The 22,036-nt window shown below is 44.8% G+C and overlaps 1 protein-coding gene across 1 annotated transcript in view; it reads left to right on the forward strand.

The window, feature by feature from the left end:
• The window catches only part of KSR1 (kinase suppressor of ras 1), a 223,855-nt gene that overhangs the window by 98,229 nt on the left and 103,590 nt on the right, over window positions 1-22,036 (forward strand). The window contains exon 2 of the mRNA XM_073589733.1: window positions 21,104-21,244. Within this exon, the coding sequence (XP_073445834.1) occupies window positions 21,104-21,244 (141 nt within the window). The remainder of the gene's footprint in view (window positions 1-21,103; window positions 21,245-22,036) is intronic.

Here is a 22,036-nt window from a genome sequence, read left to right on the forward strand (position 1 = left end):
TGGCGTGTCATGAGTATTTACACTTTTTAGTTGTGATGCAGCTGAAACAAGATTAAAAAAAAAAAAGCTTGCAGTTTTTCCATGTTTTTTTTTTAGATGAAGTTAAAGACTTTAGGTGGAATGTGTTAAGTAAATTTAATTCACCAGTAAAAATTGCCAACTCCATTGAAAACAGTGCATGCAATTTTTGGGTGCAATTTTATTATGTAGTTACAATCGCGCCACAGCAATAATTAGAATAAACCGTTCAGCCAATACTCTGAACAGTCTCCTTATAGCTCCTTAATATGTATCCATAGCCACCCTGTATGACTCTTTAGAACAGGGGTCCCAAACCTGTAGCTCGGGAGCCACATTTGGCTCATAAATTGTGGCTCGCGACTGCCAGCTTGGCGCATTAGCTCCAGATCTAGCAAACAGGTATGAAGAGCGCATCTGAAAATGGTGAATTTTGTGAGCAGCCCTGCACAGAAGAGCAGATCTGGATGCACTTATACTGGTCTTAGGGGTTTTGAGATAATTTAAGTATGGTACGTTGGAGACAAGATGATACTACCTGTCAGAGGAGGTGCTTGAAGCTTGATGTGACAGTGTGTTGGGAGTGCTTGATGAGAGAGAACTGAATGGGGGGGGATCGTGGGAACCCCTGGATCTCGATATACTGCTTTGGGGTGATTTCTGTGGAAAATGTTTGGTTACCATTATGCCTGTAATGGGGGCTTTGGTTTCCACTATTGTGAGAGGGGCGGGAGCTGAATGTGGTTCGCGACCCTCTCTCAAGGCTGGATGTGGCTTACGACCCTCACTCCGAGCTGAATATGGCTCTCAAAGTCAGAAAGGTTGGGGACCTCTGCTTTAGAACAACATATTTTGGATTGTGTTCCCTAGAAGACAGTATTTTACTAGAGAATACTTGTGCAATGCTTCATCACATAGAGCATGGTTTAATTTTTTAGAAACAATTGGCCCCTATTCATCAAGACTGGTGTTTTTCACACCGGTCATGATGGGAGCAGGATGGACTGCGAGGCGTCTTATTCATTAACCTAACGAATAAGGTGAGGTACAAAGTGGCATTCACTTCTATGCACTTTACCACAAATCTTACTCCTGACCTATTACTCTATTCCCATTCCACACCAGTTCCTCCTACTTTGTCAAGGTTGGGCAAAAATGGCGTGAAAACGTCATAAATTGCTAATTTTTGCGCCGCCTCATGTTGCATTTTATAGCTTTTTACGCCCACTTTCTGACATTAATGCGTTGAAGAATCAGGCCATATAGTACAGTACCGTTACATAGATAACTGTTAGCCAGATAGTAATCGAGAAAAGAGAACAAGATCCTTTGCAACATCCCCAATCCTATGGCTATGAACATCTAAGTTGTTTGTAAACATTTCATACAAGAACATATTAGGGATCTCGCTACCTTAAAATTTAGGGATATGGAGAATTTCTATAGGCCTTTAAAAAGCAAGGATCACAAACATAAATTAGCTAATGGAGAAAGAAAATGGATTTTTCCATTAGAAACATGAGTTTCTATAAGATTAAATGTAAAACACAATCTTTCCTACTATTATTAATTATTAGAATTAGATTATCACATCATAAATTCAATTACACTGTTGCTTACTCAGCTGCTATTTTTATTACTTTTTTTGTTTTTGTTAGGCTATGTGCACACGTTGCGGATTTTGTTGCGTTTCTGCAGCTTTTTTGACGTGCGGATTTGCACCAGATCTGCAATGTAGTGCCCAACCAATGTTAATAAATGGGAATCCAGAATTGGTGTGCACATGCAGCTGAAAAATCCGCACGGATTCGCAGCATTTTATTTTCCGCAGAATGTCAATTCTTTTTGCAGATCTGCAGCGTTTTTGCACCCATTGACTTCCATTGAGTCAGTCAAATCTGCAGCAAAACTTCAGGTGTTAAAAGGTTTGCGGATTTGCTGCGGATGTGCGTGCGAAAATGCATAAAGGCAGGAGGAAGAGTGTGTGGGCGGAGAAATGTGTGTGGGCAGAGACTGTGTAAGCCGAGAATATGTACGTGTCTGTCTGCGGGTGTCTGTGTGGATTTGTGTGTGTCTGCGGGGGTCTGCTGGTGTATGCGCGGCTGTGTGCGGGTTTGTGTGCGTGAGCGGGTGTCTGTGTGTAGGCAGGCATCGTCTGATGGGACTTTTACTACCATCCGTCTATGTCTGCTGTCACATATACAGTGACAGCATGAGCCGATGAAGGGATAGTAGTCCCATCATCCGGCGACTGTGTTGAATAGGAGAAAAAAACCAAGCATTCATACTCACCAAACAGCTAGTCCCCGATGCCCTCATTCTCCTGCAACAAAAATAAAATAATAAACCAACCTATACTTACCTTTCCGCCGTAGTCTATTTAATAACGAGTGTCCCACGGCGATCTCAAGTGTAGAACAGTCACATCGGAAGATGTGACTGCTCTACAGGGCCTCCGGAGATACAGTGACGGGTGATAATCCTCTCGCAGTGTATCACTCCACCGCCGTGAGTTCACCAGAGTTCATGCTGTCAATTGCGGCACTGCAGCATGTGAAAATTCTCACACAGCTGTGGTGCCATAAGTGAGAGCAGGAACTCTGATACACTACAGGAGGATCACCTCCTGTCAGTGTGTCACCGGAGGCCCTGTAGAGCAGTCGTATCTCCCGATGTGACTGTTCTACACGTGAGATCGTCATGGGACTCTCGGCAATTAGACTATGTTGGACAGGGAGTATTTGTGTTGGTTTATTATTTTATTTTTATTACAAGAGATCAAGGGCGTCAGGGAATTAGGCGATGCAGTAAGTATGGTTTAATTAAGAATATTAAAGGAGTCTGTGTCTTTAATTCAATTAAAGGATTTTTTACTGGGTATCTGTTTTATTACAATTTGACTATGGTGTTAGTAATAGGGGCGTCTTATTGATGCCTCTCCATTACTAACCTCAGGGCTTGATGTCACAAAGGTGACATCAACACCCCCAACTATTACCTCACTTGCAACTGTTACAGGGCAAGTGGGAAGAGCAAGGCTAAGTGCCAGAATTGGTGCATCTATAAGATGCGCCATTTCTGGGGTGGCTGAGAGCTGATGTTTTTAGCCAGGGGGGGTGCCAATATCCATGGCCCCTTCCTAGGCTATTAATATCTGCCCGCAGCTATCTGAATAGCCTTTACTGGTTATAAGGGGACCCCCAAGCCATTTTTTAGGGGGGTTCCCCTATTTTAATAGCCAGTAAAGGCTAAGTATACAGCTGCAAGCTGATATTAATAGCCTGGGAAGATCCATGGGTATTACCCCCTTCCTCTTCCTAGGCTATAAACATCTGCCCCCAGTCATCGGCTGTCCCTCTGCTGGTTAAGAAAACTATGCGGGAACCCACATAATTATTTTTTTTTTTTACTAGTTTTTTGAAAATTAAACATACTGCGTTTCATGCATATTTCGTGTGTGTGTCTTTATTGAAATCTTTATGTACCAGTTTATTATGTTCATTAATAAACCTTGGGCTTGGTATTATATATCTATCTTTAGATATATATGTATATCTATATATGTGTGTGTATGTGTATATATATATACACACACACACACACACACACATACTGTATATATGTATATACAGCACAGCTCTGGCAAAAATTAAGAGATCACCACATCAAAACCCTGTCATAGGCAGCCCATTCTCTGGACCTGAACCCCACTGAAAACCTCTGAAATGTAATCAAGAGGATGATGGATAGTCACAAGCCATCAAACGAAGAAGAACTGCTTAAATTTTTGCGCCAGAAGCAGTGTGAAAGACTGTTGGCAAGCAGCCAAAACGCATGTAAGCTGTTTCTAAAAATCATGCTTATTCCACAAAATATTGATTTCAGATCTCTTCCTTAGTTAAAACATTAGTATTGTTGTTTCTAGGGCTATGTGCACACGTAATTTTTGGTGCTGCGGATTTTTCCGCGCAGATTTTGTAAAATCCGCAGGTCAAAAAGGGCTGCGGTTTAGCCCTGCGGTTTCACACCTCTACAATGGAGGTGTGAAACCGCAGCGGATTCCGCACAAAGAATTGACATGCTGCGGATTAGAACCCGCAGCAAATCCGCGCGGAAAAATTTGCAGCATGTGCACAGCGTTTTTCAGTTTACCATTGAAAACAATGGTACTGTACAACGCACCTAAATCTGCTGCAGACCCGCAGAGCCTGAAACGCTGCGTTTCCGCGGCAGAATCCGCATCGTGTGCACATAGCCTAATTGATTATGAAGTTGTTTTCTTTGCATTATTTGAGGTCTGAAAGCACTGTTTATTTTTTAATTTTGACCATTTCTCCTTTCCAGGAAAAAAAACTAAATTTATTGCTTGGAAATTTGGAGACATGTTGTCAGAAGTTTGTAGACTGAAAGAACAATTTACATTTTACTCAAAAATATACCTATAAAAAGAAAAATCAGACAAACTGAACATTTGGAAGTGGTCTTGTAATTTTTGCCAGAGCTGTATAATATATATATATATATATATATATATACACACATACATACACACAGTACACCGATAGTACACCGCCCACCATTCCAGGAGTAAGCAGCACTGAACTTGAGCTCCTGAATTTTCATCACTTTATACCTTGTAATGAGGAAACTTTAGGACACAACCTGGAAAAATTCATCGCCGTGGAATACAGAAGTGAGCAGGACGGAGCCGGACTAAAGATTTTTATGAAAAAGGAGGAAAAATAAGTTCTAAAGGACAAAACAAGAATCTCCTGTAGGACAGACAGCAACCACCAGGCAGCACCCGGTCTGACATCCAGAGGACAGCAAGCACCCTCAGGTAGGACCATCCTCAGCCTCACCACACTCATAATCTTGCTAGAACTTAAAACTGTCAGAAATAAGAATTAGAATTATAAAATTGGAAAATGTTAATTTGGAACAAGAGAAACAGAACAAAGTAAATGTTGATAGAGAGTCGGAGACACAAGGTAGCAGGGGGTCAAAGATCCTGGAGATAACATACCCTGAAGGGCAAAGGAACAGTCATACAAAGAAATCCATAAAAACTGCCACAATTCGAGAAAACCCCAAAAAGGTAAAGGCCATTAAAAGGTATCAACTACTGAGGACTCTCAATCCTGAATATTTTTCTAGAAGACCCTGAGACACTCTATGCTGACTTCACATCTAGTGAGGAAGATAAAAGGAAAACCAATGTGTTATTCTTCACAGAGCATCTCCTGGCCTGGCACACCGCCCTGTGCAAGCAATATCAATACATAACCAAGTCTGATACCAATAATGGCCAGCAGATCAGAGTCAGAAACCATAAAGATGACGAGTGCAGCTCACTTACTATCACTCTGTACAACAGTGGCACCGTCCTGGTACATGGGACTGAAGACAATCTGGAGCAATTTGAAGACAGATTCCCTCATATTAAACTCCAGGCCCAATCTCACAAAGAACAACAAACTCCATCCACCTCTGATATCCACACCATTACAGCCACCTCTGATATCCACACCCCTACAGAGACACCACTGCCCCCAATGCTTCACACCCCTCACCCCAGACCCTCAGAGACTGTTTCAACTAGAAAGAGAATTTGTACAGTTTAAGGAAGACTATCTGAGAAACACTTGTGACAGAAATGCTAATGACCACATAGTTACTGAGATAAACAAACTGAAATGTGAATACAGGTTATCCCTGCAGGAAATAAGAGCCACAATGTGTGAACTACAGAAAAAAAATGCCAGGCTGAGACAGGAGATAGAAAAGCTGAAACCACCAACCCCTGGACCTCTGAGCCAGGAGGGGGCCCATGGAAATGAGGAGTGCAGAGGACATGACCTCCACTGGCCAGGAGGCTGAGAGGCCAAATAACCCCAGTATGGAGGAACCAGAGTCTAATCAAAGTGAGCCAGAAATAAGACCCATAGAAGAGAGAAGAGAACCTGCTACCAGCAAAATCTCCAGCACAGACCCCCCCCCCCCATCAGCAGCCACATCCCCCACCAACAACATCACAAAGTCCTGACACCGTCCTCATAATGGACTCAAATGGGAAATACCTGAATACAAGGCGGCTATTCCCAGGAAAAAGGGTCAATAAAATCCGCTGTGCAACTATTGAGCAGGTGACAGCGGTCATCAATAATCCACAGTTTTCAACCCAAACCGTATCATTTTACACACCGGCACAAACAATCTGCCAGACCAGCACCAACAAATCTCAGGACAACTGGCCCAACTAGCAAAGACGGCACAACTAAAATTCCCTGACAGCAAAATCATTCTGTCATCTCTGCTCCCAAGAAAGGATATATCCAACCACACCATCCAGAACATCAATATGGACCTAACAGCAAGAATGAAATCTGTGCCAGGAGTGATTCTGGCACAACACCCCTCCATAAATCACCATCACCTCTATGACAGTAAGCACCTGAACAAATCAGGTGTCAGCCTTCTGGCCAAAATGCTGAAGGACATTGTACTAAACAGGGACAACCCTAGGCCTGGATCCAACACCAGCCAGAATCCCGTCTAAAGACCCCCGACAATAAGAAGGAAAGAAACAACAATTATATCAAAGGAAGCTGAAAACATACACCCTCACCCAAAATTGGACCATCAGAGGAGGAGACGACCACGGAGGAGTTCACCGACCTCACACAGAGACATGCAAAACAGAGGCATCCAGAGCAGAGACATACAGAGCAGAGATATGGAGGAGATAAAGACTCTGCTCAACACAGTGTGCAGGAAACTAATGTGACTGGACGGAACCAACATCATTAATAAATCAGTCAGAGATCAGGTGTGTCCTACACAGCAATACTCATTACAAGGTATATACACCCAAGATATTTAGAAAAATGACTTCACTTACAATCAGCAGCTGGAATATTCAGGGTCTCAACACCTCGGCCTTTGAATGTAAAACAAATGACCCTGACTTTATACAAAGACTGAGAAATATAGACATTCAGATCCTCCTGGAAACATGGACCAGAGCCGAAAACGAATCTCTGGTGCCCATCGGATACAGGGAAATCTCTGTCCCTGCCCTGAAAAATAAAAATACCAAACAGGGCCGGAGCTCAGGAGTAATACTGATCTGGTATAAAGAAGAGCTCCACCAGTACATCAAACCGGCGAAGAGAGGAGGCAACCACATATGGATCAGGATCAGCAGCTCCATCCTCACCTCTCAGTCTGATGTCCACCTCTGCGCCACCTATATACCACCACCAGAGTCACCCTACTTCAATCCAGACTGCTTTGAGATCTTACAAAGAGAAGCTGCCCACTATCAGGGCCTGGGCAAAGTTCTCATCTTTGGAGACATCAATGCAAGAACACGGAGAGAAAACGACTTCCTGACCACGGATGGGAACATCTACATATTTGGAGCAGAGAATGACGGCCAAGACTCAGTAGTCACAGAGAGAAACAGCTATGACAGCACAGTCAACAAAAGTGGTAAAAAGCTCCTGAATGTATGCAGAAGTTTAGGACTTCATATTCTTAATGGACGAACCAAAGGAGACTCCTTAAGGAGGTGTACACTAAACTCCCATGTAGGGAGAAGTGTAGTAGATTATGCCATTACAGATATGAACCTGGCAAATATCAGCACCTTCATAGTCTTCCCACAAACGCACCTGTCAGACCACAGCCAACTTCTTCTGTACTTGAAATCTACAGAGAAACCATCCACTCAAAAGCCTCAGCAGAGCGGCCTCTTCACCCGGCCTCCATCCTATAAATGGCACAAAATGTTGGCATTAAAGTATAAAGAGGCTCCCAGCAGACCTGAAATACAGCGGATGCTCCACCACTTCTACAACTACGAGTACCAGCCTAAACCAAAGGGAGTGAGTCAAGCTGCAAAAGACCTCAACAATATATTCTATGCAATGGCCAGACTGTCTGACCTTAAAAAAGTCAACTACAAGAGACCAAAAGAAAAACAGATCAACGGATGGTTTCACAGAGAATGTAAAGCCATACGGAAGACCCTGAGAACAGCCTCAAACAAGAAACACAGAGACCCCAACCACATGGGTCTAAGGGAAGCCTATGAAATCATACAAAGGCAGTACAAAACCATTCTCAGGAGGAAGAAGCAGAGTTACATCTCCACCAAACTTAACCAACTCCAAGATGCCCTCCAAGACAACTCCTTCTGGGAACTATGGAACCACATGGGCACAAAAGACAAAAAAACAACATCCATATCCAAAATGGCAACATCTGGCTCCAGTACTTCAGAGACCTCTATAAAGACATTCCAAAGGAAGAACTAAGCCAAGAACAGGAAAGCATAATGGCAAAACTAAAAGCAACGGAGGAAAAATAAAAAATTTCAAAAACCCCGTGGATACACCTATTACATTACAGGAAGTAGCAGAGAGAATCTCTTCCATAAGATGTAGAAAAGCCGGTGGCCTGGATGGAGTCCTACCAGAAATGCTGAAGTACAGCCCACCAGAAATACAGGCCGCAATGGTTAAACTCTTTAATATTGTGCTAAGTGCCGACTACTTCCCTCGTACCTGGAACCAATGCCTCATCCCACCCATCCACAAGAATGGGGACAGGTATGACCCTGCCAACTACATAGGCATATGTGTCAGCAGCAACCTGGGAAAACTGTTCAACAGCATCCTGAACAAGAGGATCCTCAGTTTCCTCACCGAGCACAACGTCTTCAGCAAGAGCCAAGCAGGGTTCATGCCAAACCACCGCACTACTGACCACATCTACACCCTGCACAGCCTCATTCAGAGACACGTCCACAATACAAAGAATGGGAAGATATACGCCTGTTTCGTGGACTTTAAAAAGGCCTTTGATTCGGTGTGGCACCCAGGCTTATTCCTGAAACTGCTGGAGAGCGGAATAGGAGGAAAGACCTACGATGTTATCAAAAGCTCCTACACCGAGAACCTCTGCAGTGTGAGTGTGAACAGCAGAAGAACGGCCTATTTCCAGCAGAGCCGGGGAGTCAGACAAGGCTGCAGCCTAAGCCCAACGCTCTTCAACATTTACATCAATGAGCTGGCTACCGCTCTGGAATCTTCCACAGCACCAGGTGTCACCCTCCACGATGCACAGGTGAAATTCCTGCTGTATGCAGATGACCTGCTGCTTCTGTCACCAACCGAGAAAGGCCTCCAAGACAACCTGAAAATCTTAGAAATATTTCAGCTCCACCTGGGCACTACCAGTCAACCTAAAGAAAACCAACATCATGGTGTTCCAGAAGAGAAAGAGAAAATCAGACCAGCACCTTTCATTTGTCCTCAACAACTGCGCCCTTACAGGAACAGACAAATATACCTACCTGTGCCTAGAGATTCACCGGTCAGGGAGCTTCAAACAAGCCATAGAGACCCTGAAAGACAAGGCCTGCAAAACCTTCTATGCCATCCGAAGGAAACTCTACCATGTGAAGCCACCAGTGAGGGTCTGGTTAAAAATCTTAGACTATCATCGCCCCAATCCTCCTGTATTGCAGCGAAGTCTGGGGTCCTCACACCTACCCAGATTGGTCAAGGTGGGATTCAAGCCCATCATAAATATTCCACCTAGTATTCTGCAAGCACCTTCTCCAAGTCCATCGAAGCACCTCGGGCCGAGCTGGGCAGATTCCCTCTACACCTAACGGTTCTAAAGAGGGCACTGTCATTCCGGGCTCACCTACGTAGGAGCAATCCAAGCTCCCATCACCATAAAGCCCTGACACATGTAGGTGAAACAGAAAAACCAGGACCCTTGGAACAGCTCACCCATCCTGACCAGAACACAAATCACAACAACCTCACAAAAGCCAGAATCAGGAAGATGGTAGACGAAGGCCAGGAGAGGTACGTAAGTGACTGGAAGAACAACATCATCAGCTCACAGAAACTGACCATGTACCGGAGTCTACAGAGAGACTATAGACTGGTCCCATATCTGGAGAAAGTCCCAGACCCCAGAGACCGCAAGATTCTGAGCCGATATAGACTCAGTGCCCACAGTCTGGCCATCGAATCCGGCCGACACAGGCAGAGCTACAAGCCCAGGGAGGAAAGACTGTGCCAACACTGTGACCAGGAGGCGCTGGAGGATGAGACCCACTTCCTGCTACACTGCCCAAAATAGCAGTGAGGGACACTCACTTCAGGAGACTCTCACATCTCTTCCCGAATTTCATCACCATGAAGGAGGAAGAGAAAATATATATCCTGCTGGGGGAAGAAGAGAGAGCAGTGGAGATAGCAGCACAATATGTGAGCGAATGTCATAGACTGCGAGAAAGAGAACTATGATATGCCATGGACTTCTATGGCCCCCACCCTGGATCTGCCCCATGCCCCCCATTCACCTTCCCTATGCCATGGACTTTTATAGCCCCACCCTGGATCTGCCCCATCCCCCTTCCCTATGCCATGGACTTCTATAGCCCCATCCTGGATCTGCCCCATCCATCTTTCCTACAGCCCCTACCCAACATCCCTACAGTCCCTATCCCTATTCCCTTTTGTACACTTGCTGTGGTAAAACGAATGCGTATTTAGTCCTGACAATAAAGCTTCTGTGAATTTGAATATATAGATATATATTATATGCATTTATATTTGTTTTTTGTGTGTGTAAACATTATATTTGAACATGGTATGAAATGATATCATTGTCTTCAATAGGGTATGTAAAAGAAGAGGTTAGACAAGGAAATAACATCATAATTTTTTTTTTTTTTGTTAAATAATGTATATTTAGGTTACAAATTCACATGAAAATCCGCATCAAATCCGCACGGATTTTCATCTCCGCTTTCTGCCAAGAGTATGTTTCCATGGGGCATATTGGCAGCGCTTTGGACGCAGCTCCACCCAAAGCGCTGCCCTTTTGTACGCGCGGTGATTCCGCATGTGTTCATTGAACACTTGTGGAATGAATGCATCCTATACACAGAATGGTGCTATTTATCTTGCGGACACTGAGCTTCTCCGCAAGATAAATAGACATGCTGTGGTCTATAAAGACGTGCTGCATGTGCGTATACACGGGTGTGCCACATTCGTGTTTGAACGCGTAGCAGAGATGGGATTTCATAAGATCCCCACCACTATGCTGCAACATCTGGATGCTGCGTATTCGTCGCTGCGGCTGTACGCAGCGTCCAATCCGCAGCATTTACTGACCGTGTAAACATACCCAAAGAGAGTAAGAATCCTCGCAGATTTTTACAAATGCAAATCCACAATGTGCGCACATACCCGTAGTGATATAATATTGGCTGTGAATGAACTTGTGGCATTTCACCATAAATTAGCACCTTTGCACTACTGATAGCACATAAGGCATGTAGCCGAAACGCGTAGGTTTGCGTTTTTGTGACGGACTCAGCTCCTGCTGAGCCCATTTTTTGAGTGGGCCCTCTGGGTCATGGCACCCACCCCCGAGGGCGAGCTTACCTTGTGAGAATCCACCCCCTATACAGGGAGTGTCAGGGGCAAGACCAAGGGGGTGAGCCACCACGACTGCTGGGACCAGACGGCCGGCTCAGGGGACACTAGACGAGTGTCTGATGACAATGACGAGCAGGAAGCAAGACGAGACAAGACGTAGGTGCAAGGTAACTTCATTAGAATAACTGATCACATACAGTGTAAACAAGCAAAACGTGCAAGGTGCGCGCGTGGGCACGCCAAGGTCCATAGCATGGTACGTGCCAGGTGGCACGCCTAGGTACGGGCAACGGCACGATGGCATCGGACTCCGGACTGCTGGCAACGATCGACATCATCAAGGCATCAGGCTGCGGACATCAGCTCAGGACGTCAGGCCGCAGTCATCCAGCTCATGATCTCTGGCAGCGATCGGCAGGTTCCGGGCATCCGGCAGGCAAACCAGGTTCCAGGCAAGGAGGCACGACAGATATCCAGGCATGGTGCGTGATAGGGAACACGCCGAGGTCCAAGGCTAGGTGCAAGACAAGGTGCGTGTGTAGGGGACACGCCAGGGTTCAAGGCTAGGTGCGTGTGTAGGGGACCCGCCAGGGTTCAAGGCTAGGTGCGTGTGTAGGGGACACACCAAGGCACAAGGTACGAGACAGTCCTGAGCGTGCAAAGGGGCACGCCAGGGTCCAGGCGAGGCAGAGTCCTGCGCATACAGAGAGGCACGCCAGGGACAGGGTTCAAGAACCAGGTTAGGACCTGTGCGTGCAGGAGGGCACGACAGGGTACATGGCCAAACCTGCACGTACTATTATATAAGCACGGGGAGGTATGCCATGGGCAGGCGAGGGCCTGCGCATGCTTTAGAGAGCACAGTGCGGAAACAGCGTGAAGTGCAAGGGAGCACAGAGGGCACGGCCGGGGCACTGGCTAGCTGATCGGGCTGCGGCACTGACAGACGGGCAAGACTCCAGCGAACCCGACTGAGGCATGGCAGGCGACACAGCTGTCACTGACCGACGAGCACGGCTGAGGCACAAGCAGGCGAGCACGGCTAGGGCGGGCACGGCTGAGGCACAAACAGGAGGCTAGGAAGGCCAGGCGTATGCAAAGAGCATACGAAGAAACAGAGCAAGGGAAGACAAGACGAGAAACAAGGCAGGGCTTAGGCAGAGTACGGAACCAGGGATGGAAGCATAGGCAGAAACACGGAATCAGGTCAGAGCAAGAACAGAGCTAGCAGCAGAGCGTAGGCCAAAGCCCAGAGCTGGGCCAAGGGAGAACCTTGGGACTAGCCTAGAAACGTGCAAGAGAGCATAATAGGAAAGAGTCTAGCAGCGGAGCATAGGCCGAAGCCCAGAGCCGGGCCAACGGAGAGCCTTGGGACTAGACATGGAAAAGAGCACAAGAGGAAAGAGAGGAGGAATGGTGCGTGTACCAGGGAGCACTACAGAGCACCATAGGAGAGAGAGAGGCAGAGCAAGCAAAGGCAGAGACCATAGGGAGGAGCAAGGCAGAGAATAACAGAAGGACTACAAGTCCAAGCAGGACAAGGACGAACATGGCACAATGGACAAACATAAGACAAGGCACGGGACAAGAGATGGAGTACGAGCACGGAGCGTGTGCAGAGGTGCACGACAGAGCAGAGTGCAAGGGCACAGAATAGAGGAAGCGCCCCACAGACCAAGCAGCCATGCAGGGACACCACACAATACTCAGGCCCTGAGCATAGGAAGGGGCGGCTTGATATAGGGCATAGCACCTCCTCTTCCAGGTGGTCAGGACCAGGGGACCACTTCCGGGTTCAGATCCACAGGATAACAGAGCACAGTCACATGATCAGAGTTCCAGACATGACGAGATGATTACCGAACCAGACAGTGCAGGATCTTTAGGAAACGTCACATGATAAGCGTTCCAGACATGACGAGATGATTGTAGAACCAGACAGTGCAGGATCCAGGCAGGGACACATGATCAGGGACTCTAGACAAGACGAGAAGATCACAGAAGGCAGAGCAGAAACGCAGGCATCCTGCAGCTCAGACATGAGGGGAGTGTGTACACTGCTCTAGCGAACATGCAGGACAGCAGACAAGATATGCACATGCACATCGCTCCAGGAGTTCTTGAGACAAAACAGACATGGCAGACATGACAAACATGGCGGACATGACAGTTTTCTTCCTTTTGTACATGATCCATCTTTGAATTCATTCAGGTTTTAACCTATGAAATAGCGATCTGTATTTTTTTATACCATGGACTCCCCACCCAGACCTTGGACCCTTTTCCCTTCTCTTCATTATTGCTATAGATGTTTCTCTGACACCTCAGTGTGGGGAATTCATACAACAGACACCTTGTAACGTTAAGTTGACTCTCTTTCCTTGCCAAATAATAGGTTGAGATCTATTGATAGCCCTAAAAGTGGGGACTATCATATCTTAAAATTAGGCCCCCAGACTATTCTTCTTGGTTTAATACTGAAGCAGGAAAACTCCTTACATCCCAATTGCCTGTCTGAGGCACTCACAGCCGGAGGCATGCCAGCCATTTCACACCTTTTTTTTAGTCTGGCGCTGTTTCAAAAGCTGCGTCAATAAATAACATGTCACTTAGATGAAGGGTGATGTGCACATGACGTCTTAAAGACGAGTGTGAACCCAGTGAGTTTCTCAGGAGGAAGCCATTTCAGAACACGCCGTTGGCTTTTGTCCTGAAGTGTCTTTTTTGGCATCCACTCGGACGGACAATTTTATGTGACGCCCTTGGCCGCTGGCTTTTATTTTAACTTTTGTATGTACCGTAATAAACTAGTGAGCTGCTTCCAAGATGAAGTCTCCTGAAGAATGGTTATGTCACTCCATTTAATTAGTTTGTGTTTTTGGAAGCCTAAAGTTCAAAAGGCTGAACATTTGAGCAGCAAATTGTGTTCACATAGAAATGCATTTTTTGTTCATTCTTTTGAAAGTTTAGCGTATTTTCAGGCGATTTTTTTTCAGAGTTGACCCGCCTGAAAAAGACATTGTGGGCACACACCTCTACGGCACGTGCACACATTCATTATTAGGTGAGTTTTTTACCTCAGTATTTGTATGCCAAAACCAGGATTGGAACAATGAGAGGAAAAGAAAATCGAAACACATCACCACTTCTGTATTTATCACTCACTCCTGGTTTTGGCGTTCAGGTAAAAAAAACTCACCAAATACTGAACATGTGCACATGACCTTAGGGATTGAGCTAATCAACGTGCAGGCTTGCAGGAGTTCATATTGCAAATCCATACCAAGAACCTGAGATTCTGCCTCTGATATATGCTTTGGATTCCAAAGTACCGTAATTACATGTTTTAATACGTGTGACCATGCCCATCAGCTACCTTCCAAAAATTGTGTAAAATAACGAATTTTTTTCTAGTAACCTTAGGTCTCCAGCTATCTAGAGAACGTAGGGGTTAATTATAAGTAACACCATGTCTTAATAAATTATGGGAGTAGCAGGTGCAGCAGCTTCAATAAAGACAAAATTATGTGGCTGGCTGCACAGCAGATCTTTTCTAATGAGCGCTGCTTGCAGAAGCCTGTTTGTGGGGATCATATTACAATAGGAGAAAATTAACACTAACACTAAAATTCCTTGCAGTACGCTGTAGACATGTATGATGCGGAGTATATGGCGGGCTGCACAGGCATCGTTTATATAATGAGCACTGCTCTTAAAAGCCTGTTTGTGTGTGGATCATACATGAAGGAGTTTCAGCATTTATGTTAATTTTATCCTATTGTAAAATTATTATTATTATTATTATTATTATTATTATTATTATACATTTATGTAGCGCCATATATTCCATGGTGCTTTACTTATGAAAAGGGGAAATATAGACAGGTGCAATAAACATGTGTAAGACATTGGACACTCAAGTTCAGAAGGAGAGAGGACCCTGATCGTGAGGGCTTACAGTCTACAGGGATGGGTGAGGATACACTAGGAGAGGGTAGAGCTGGTTGTGCGGTGGTTCAGTAGACTGAGGATCATTGCAGGCTGTAGGCTTTTCAGAACAGGTGGGTCTTCAAGTTCTTATTGAAGGTTTCCGTTGTTAGTGAGAGTCTGATGTGTTGGGGTAGAGAGTTCCAGAGTATGGGGGAAGCACGGGAGAGGTCTTGTATGCGGTTTTGGGAAGAAGAGATAAGGGGGGAGTAGAGAAGGAGATCTTGAGAGGATCGAAGGTTGCGTGCTGGCAGGTACCGGGAGACCATGTCACAAATGTATGGAGGAGACAGGTTGTGGATGGCTTTGTATGTCATGATTAGGGTTTTGAACTGGAGCCTCTGGGCAATAGGAAGCCAGTGAAGGGCCTGGCATGGGGGGGGTCTGGAGAATAGCGGGGAGACAGGTGGATTAGTCAGGCAGCAAAGTGTAGGATGGACTGGTGCCAGAGTGCTAGAGGGGAGGCCAGAGAGTAGGAGGTTGCAGTAGTCGAGGCGGGAGATGATAAGGGCATGCACTAGTGTTTTTGTGGTTTCATGGTTGAGGAATGTGCGGATCCGGGAAATATTTTTGAGTTTGAGGCGGCAGGAGGAGGCAAGGGCTTGAATATGTGGTTTGAAAGAGTAAAATGTTAAAAATATAGTATTAACTGAAAATCATAAGAAGCAAAAAAAAAAAAAAGTAATGTATGGTGCCAAGCAGCCTATTTTCATTATCTTTATTCAGGCTAACAACTGTGTGTAAAGCCCCCGTCACACACAGCGAGATCGCTAGCGAGATCACTTCTGAGTCACAAGTTTTGTAACGCAACAGAGATCTGACCAGTGAGATCGCTGTGTGTGACACCTATCAGCGACCGACCCCCCTGCCGGGTATCGCTGATCGTGCTCAAAAACCCTAGACTTTTTTTTGATCGTTGGACCCTCTGGCCAGCACGCATCGCTGCGTGTGGCAGGCGGGAGAACAACAATCAGCGAGCTCCCAGCTCGTATCCAAGGTAAACAGCAGGTTTCTAAGCGCCGCGCGGTTGCATTTTGGTTGCATTTTGTGCGCCTGGGCTTACACTACAAAAAAACGCATGCGCATGTATGCACAAAAATGCAGCGCAAAAAAACGCAAGTGTGAAACCAGCCGAAGACCCCTTTAATTTTCTCAATAGTTACAGGCAAAATATATGCTTAAATCTGAGAGCTGAGATGTTTATACAGTTTATCTGCGTCATTAAATCATCTAAGTTCATTCTCTTCTCAGAATTTTTGTTTTGCAAGTAGCAAGCTGCCAAGGTTTCCAAAGTAGTTCCCATGAAGACTTCAGGGCTTGTTATAACCGTTCTGCTAAATTCATCTGGGCTGTCTGCTCTATGTGCACACGGTGCGGATTCTGCTGTGGAATTTTCTGCGCAGATTTTGCTAAATCTGCAGGTAAAATGACCTGCGTTTTACCTGCAGTTTTAGTGCAGTTTTAGGCTATGTGCACACACTGCGGATTGGTCTGCGGATTCTTATCTGCGGAACCGCAGGTAAAACCGCACCTCTCCATTACTAAGCCGGTCTTAATGTCACCTTACAATAGCAAGGTGACATTAACCCCACTTGCCATCGCTACAGGGCAAGTGGGAAGAACCGGCCAAAGCTCCAGAATAGACGCATCCAATAGATGCGCCTTTTTTGAGCAGCTGCTGTTTTTAGGCTGGGGGGGCCAAGATCAATGACCCCTTACCGGCCTGAGAATAGCAGCCCCCAGCTGTGAGTTTTGCTGGGTTGATTCACAAACAGAAGGGGACAAACGTCAGGTTTTCATTCATTCTTTCTCTCCTGCTCGCTGTTGCCGGCAGAGCAGGAGAGAAGAATGACCGCCGCGTTCAGCACCAGCCGCCGGGGAACAGCGCTTACTGTAGTGCTTCTTCCCCGGCGGCAATCCGTGTGGTCCTGGTGCGGCACACGATTGCCACACGTGTGCCACATGGATGTACCACGTATACACACGGACAGCTCTGGTACCATTTTTTCCGGTACCGGAATTATCTGGACATGTGAGACTGCCCTAACATGCATTTTTTAAGGGGCGATGGGTGAAGTGTGTGTAGCCTGTATCTTGGCAAGCCTCCACTTTCATACAGCCTGCTCCTTCCAAACTGCTGTGTTACATGCACTGTAATCCTATTTGTTAGATTGTTACTTTGTATTTTATTTTGTTTACTGGCTGAAAAATGTTTATAATATTTATTTTATTTGTCATCAAGATTTATTTGGAAATGACATAATATATAATTAATAACTCTTTAACCCTTCTGCCCACCCCCCACCGTATGTGATGATTGGATTCTATGGAAACTTACATAGTCATCACAGTTGTCTTGCTGTCATGAGATTCACATTCCTATCCCAACATGTGCTCTGTTTTTAGCTATTGTGCCAAGTTTGGGTCCTTCTACTGCCAGCTGTTAAATATCTTAAAACTGACAAGTTAAAAATAATATATATTATATGTTGGTTTTACAGGATGACTGCGCTTATAAGCTTCAGTTATTACTTCTTGTAAAGCTTCAAACTCAGGGTTTTTTAATGCCACTTAGTAATAAAATGGATCGTACAGGTTATAAATTGTATCCGTACTTGTACAAATTACTTGTTTGTCTTCATTCCCTGAACCTTTGAATATCCAGTCCAAAACTACACAGTTTGTATTTTAAAGTCTGGCGACAGGTCCACTATGAAGGATTATTCTGTGGTCCTTGCTGGGGGCAGTGCACTTCGGACCAGCGACATGGCCGTACTACCGTCTCGAGCTGTGTGTTCTCCCGTTATCCTAGCATCATTTGAGAACATGAGCATTTACATTTGGATGTACTGATGAACTCTGTGTTATTTGCTCAGTTCCTCATGAGGTTTCAAGTCAGGAATCTGACCAGGTCACTCACAAAATTATCACTCATTCAGATTTAGGCTTACTTCTGAATTTTGAATTGTTGTTTGGTTTCATAACTAAATTAAATCCCATTTTTACCTGTTATGTACCCAAACTCTATTAATCTGCAGATATGGGGTTAATCTGCAGGTTAATATCGTTGTAAAGCCATGCGGTTGACACACTTTATTCCTCCTGGCAACCTCCGGCTTTCAGTCATAGATGCGCTGCCGGTGCGGCTTCAGCCACCACTCAGTCCACAGTGAGTGGTGGCCATAACAACGCCCCGTCACTGATACCAGGCTCACCAATGCATCAGTACAGAGCTGGTTGTCAGTGAGTGCTAGCATGTGGTTACAGCTGCTTCTCGCTATGTACCCTATTCATTTATTGAGAAGAGATCAAACATAAGTGGGCTAAAAAAATGTTGTTCTCCAGCTAAGTGCAGGTTCAAGTGGTTATGACCCATCCTATTTATAAGACTTAAAACATTATGACAGGAAACCTCATTTGATGTCTTAATTCTTTATGCAACATTTATGTCTTCATCTAACATTTTCAGTCATGATATAGGCTTATAATGGTTATGGTTTAAAACTTGTGAAATGTAACATGGTAGCTGAACGTGTGTGGGAAACATCCTTCTGTTAATATTTTCCATAGCACAGATAATAATGAAATCTGGTTTTATATTTCCTGTATACATTAAATAGCACAGTGAGTGTGAAACCATAAAGTCACATATCTGTTTGTAGGCTCTGCATGCCTTTCCCTTTGAAGAATTTGTTTTCCATTTACATGGTATAAAATTGATCTTCACAATTCTGGATGTTTCATCTGCACTGGTCTTGATAATAGAAGATCCTCTTGTTTTGATGATCCATAACCTTTCAAGTTAGTCCACTATTAAAGAGATGTTTTGGTTATATGTACAAATTTATGCAAGTTTCTATGAAACTTTTGGCCCAGATTTATTAAAGCAATTATGCCAGAATTGTGGCGTAAAACACTTTGAAACGTTGCAGAGTTTAAAAATGTTGCGATTTGATGTTTTCATAACAGTTTTGGCTAGTCCTGTCATTAAAGCTTGGACGCGACTGTGCAAAACTGGCTCATGACGGGGGCATTACACTGCGTGGAGATGACCACTTGTCAAAATCATGACTAGTTGCAGCGAAATTCGTGCCATAAATCTTACCCTAGCCGCTGACTGAAGTTGGATTTGTAGTGAGTTGCACATCACTTTTCAGGCTTGCCTGACTCAGAAAGTGGCCTCTTAAAGGGACTCTGTCAGCACAGAACGACAGTTCAAACCAAGTACAGGAGCTGAACACATCATGGCAGCGCCAATTAATTAAATACACCTTACAACCTGCATGTTTTCCATCAATCTCCACCTTTCTCTGACTCTTTGAATCCTGAGCTTTCAATTAAAGGAAAGGGGGATCGAGATTGAGGAAAAACAAGCAGGTAAGAACGTGTATTTAATGATTGGCCCTGCCATTATGCACCAAGCGGCAGGACTTAGTTTGATCATACATTATGTGCTGACAGAGTCCTTTAATGACTCATGTCTCTCTGACTCCTGCACGCTCCCTCATTAAGCCTGATGTGAATACAGTGGGACTTGATTAATAGGGGCCTTTGTGTATCAAAGCCACTTCAACTGAACAGCAGTCCAATCTGCTCAGGTAGACTGACTAGCAGGCTTGGACTCGCCCAAAGGAGAACAGGAAAATCCTCTGGTGGGCCCATGTGCAATCACCCTCTTATATAAGCAGTAGTTGGCACAATATACTCGAATCCCTATGTACAGACAAAGGTAGCTACCTTCTTCATTTACCAATCTACCCAGTTCAGTGTATATAAATGTATGATTGACGGTAATGTCACACTTGCCTGTAGCGGAAAAGTGGGGCCCTGGAGTTGGTTACTGGTGGGCCCTTGGCACCCCAATCCAACACTGCTGACCGGTCTCTCGCTATACAGAGAGCTGTCAGCAGGGCCAGACTGGTAATCTGGCAAATGCCAGAAGGGCCTGTCTGGTCGTGGGCCACCTTGTCTGCTACGTTGTTAGCAGAATCGGTGTTCAAGACACTGTTAAAAGTTGTAACAGAGCACAAAGTCGCTGACTCCATCACTAACCCCAGCAGGCCACAGGTATCATTACAAATATTGGTCTTGTAGTAAATCTTGCTTTCCTCCATCCAGGGTAACAATAGTAATATATCTCATCTGTTTCTTGGGGACGGGGACAGCATGGGCCTGTGGGATTTCAAATGCCAAGAAATTCAGCCCAAGTCGGTATTTGGCTGTCAATCTAGCTGAGTAGGTGAGGAGAAGCCAGCAGAGACCTGCCTCTTGGACTTCCCTTTCTGCACTTTTAGCTACATTTTTCTCGGAAACTTTGCAGTGTTTTAGAGTAAAACATGGATGTTTGCAGTACAGGAGCCAGTCTCACATTCCTGATGCCCATGGTCCAGGCTGCATAAATTATGGACAGGTTCCCAATACAAATTATTTTCTCTCTCATTTATAGGAATAACAGGACAACTTTCTGACACGTCTGACTAGGAGTGGTCATAGACATGTCACAAGATTCCGAATCTGTTCCTGATATTACTTTGTTACTGTTCTTTTAGAAATGCACTTACAGGCAGCAAAGCGATATATGAATATATATATATATATATGAATATTGTACTTTATTCTTGCAGGCCAAGCTGATGAATTATATTAGCAAGCAGCTTCAGTGCAAGCTTCAAGTGCCTCATTCGGAGAGAACACAGATGCTGAACCGATACCCTAAAGTCAATGACTGGCTCTACACAGTCGGTGTGAGAAATGAGGTTGTGCAGGTGAGCTATTCATTCATTCATAAAAATAATTTATAGTTTTATTTTTGCCTCTACAATCGTAATTTATGTCCACAGAACCTGCTATTTTTTATTGCTAGTATTTTTATAATGGTTCTTTCTGTTTATATTTAGTAATGTCAGAAACCCCTACAATACAGCAGTAATAATCAGGCTCCAATAATCCAGAACGTGTGATATCTCTTCCTTTTCTTATAATAGTTACGTCCCATGATGGAATATATTCAAAATTTTTCTCATACTGACAGGAATAAGCAAATATAGGAAGCGCACATAGGGTGTATCGTCTATTAAGAAACCACAATGAAATCCCCAATCAGTTAGACTCACCTGCTATAGTTGTGTGAGTCACAACAAACTGGGAATCACTCCTAGATATCCGGTCGTCGCTGGTGTCCCGCTGGCAATAAATGAAAAAATCCAAAGAAATGGAAAAAAAATCCTTTAATGAGCCTACGCGTTTCGTGGCTTAAACTAGCCACTTCATCAGTGGCCCTGATGAAGTGGCTGGTTTAAGCCACGAAACGCGTTGGCTCATTAAAGGATTTTTTCTGTTACCTCTGCTGCGGAAGGTGTGTTTCTGGTGAGCGCGATTTTAAGAAGCCCGGCTTTTTTTCCATTTCTTTGGATTTTTTCACTCACACTGACAAGAGCTCTTTTGTCACATTGCATTGATATATGGCTGAATGACAGATCTATTCCTCCCTGCCCTGCAGATGTTGTGACTTAGATGGAAATGCAGGACCCGCAAGCCTAGCCGATGAGTTCCAACTT

Source organism: Dendrobates tinctorius, unplaced genomic scaffold (assembly GCF_039654945.1).
Source record: "Dendrobates tinctorius isolate UK_male_01 unplaced genomic scaffold, ASM3965494v1 ptg000112l, whole genome shotgun sequence".
Lineage (NCBI taxonomy): Eukaryota > Metazoa > Chordata > Amphibia > Anura > Dendrobatidae > Dendrobates > Dendrobates tinctorius.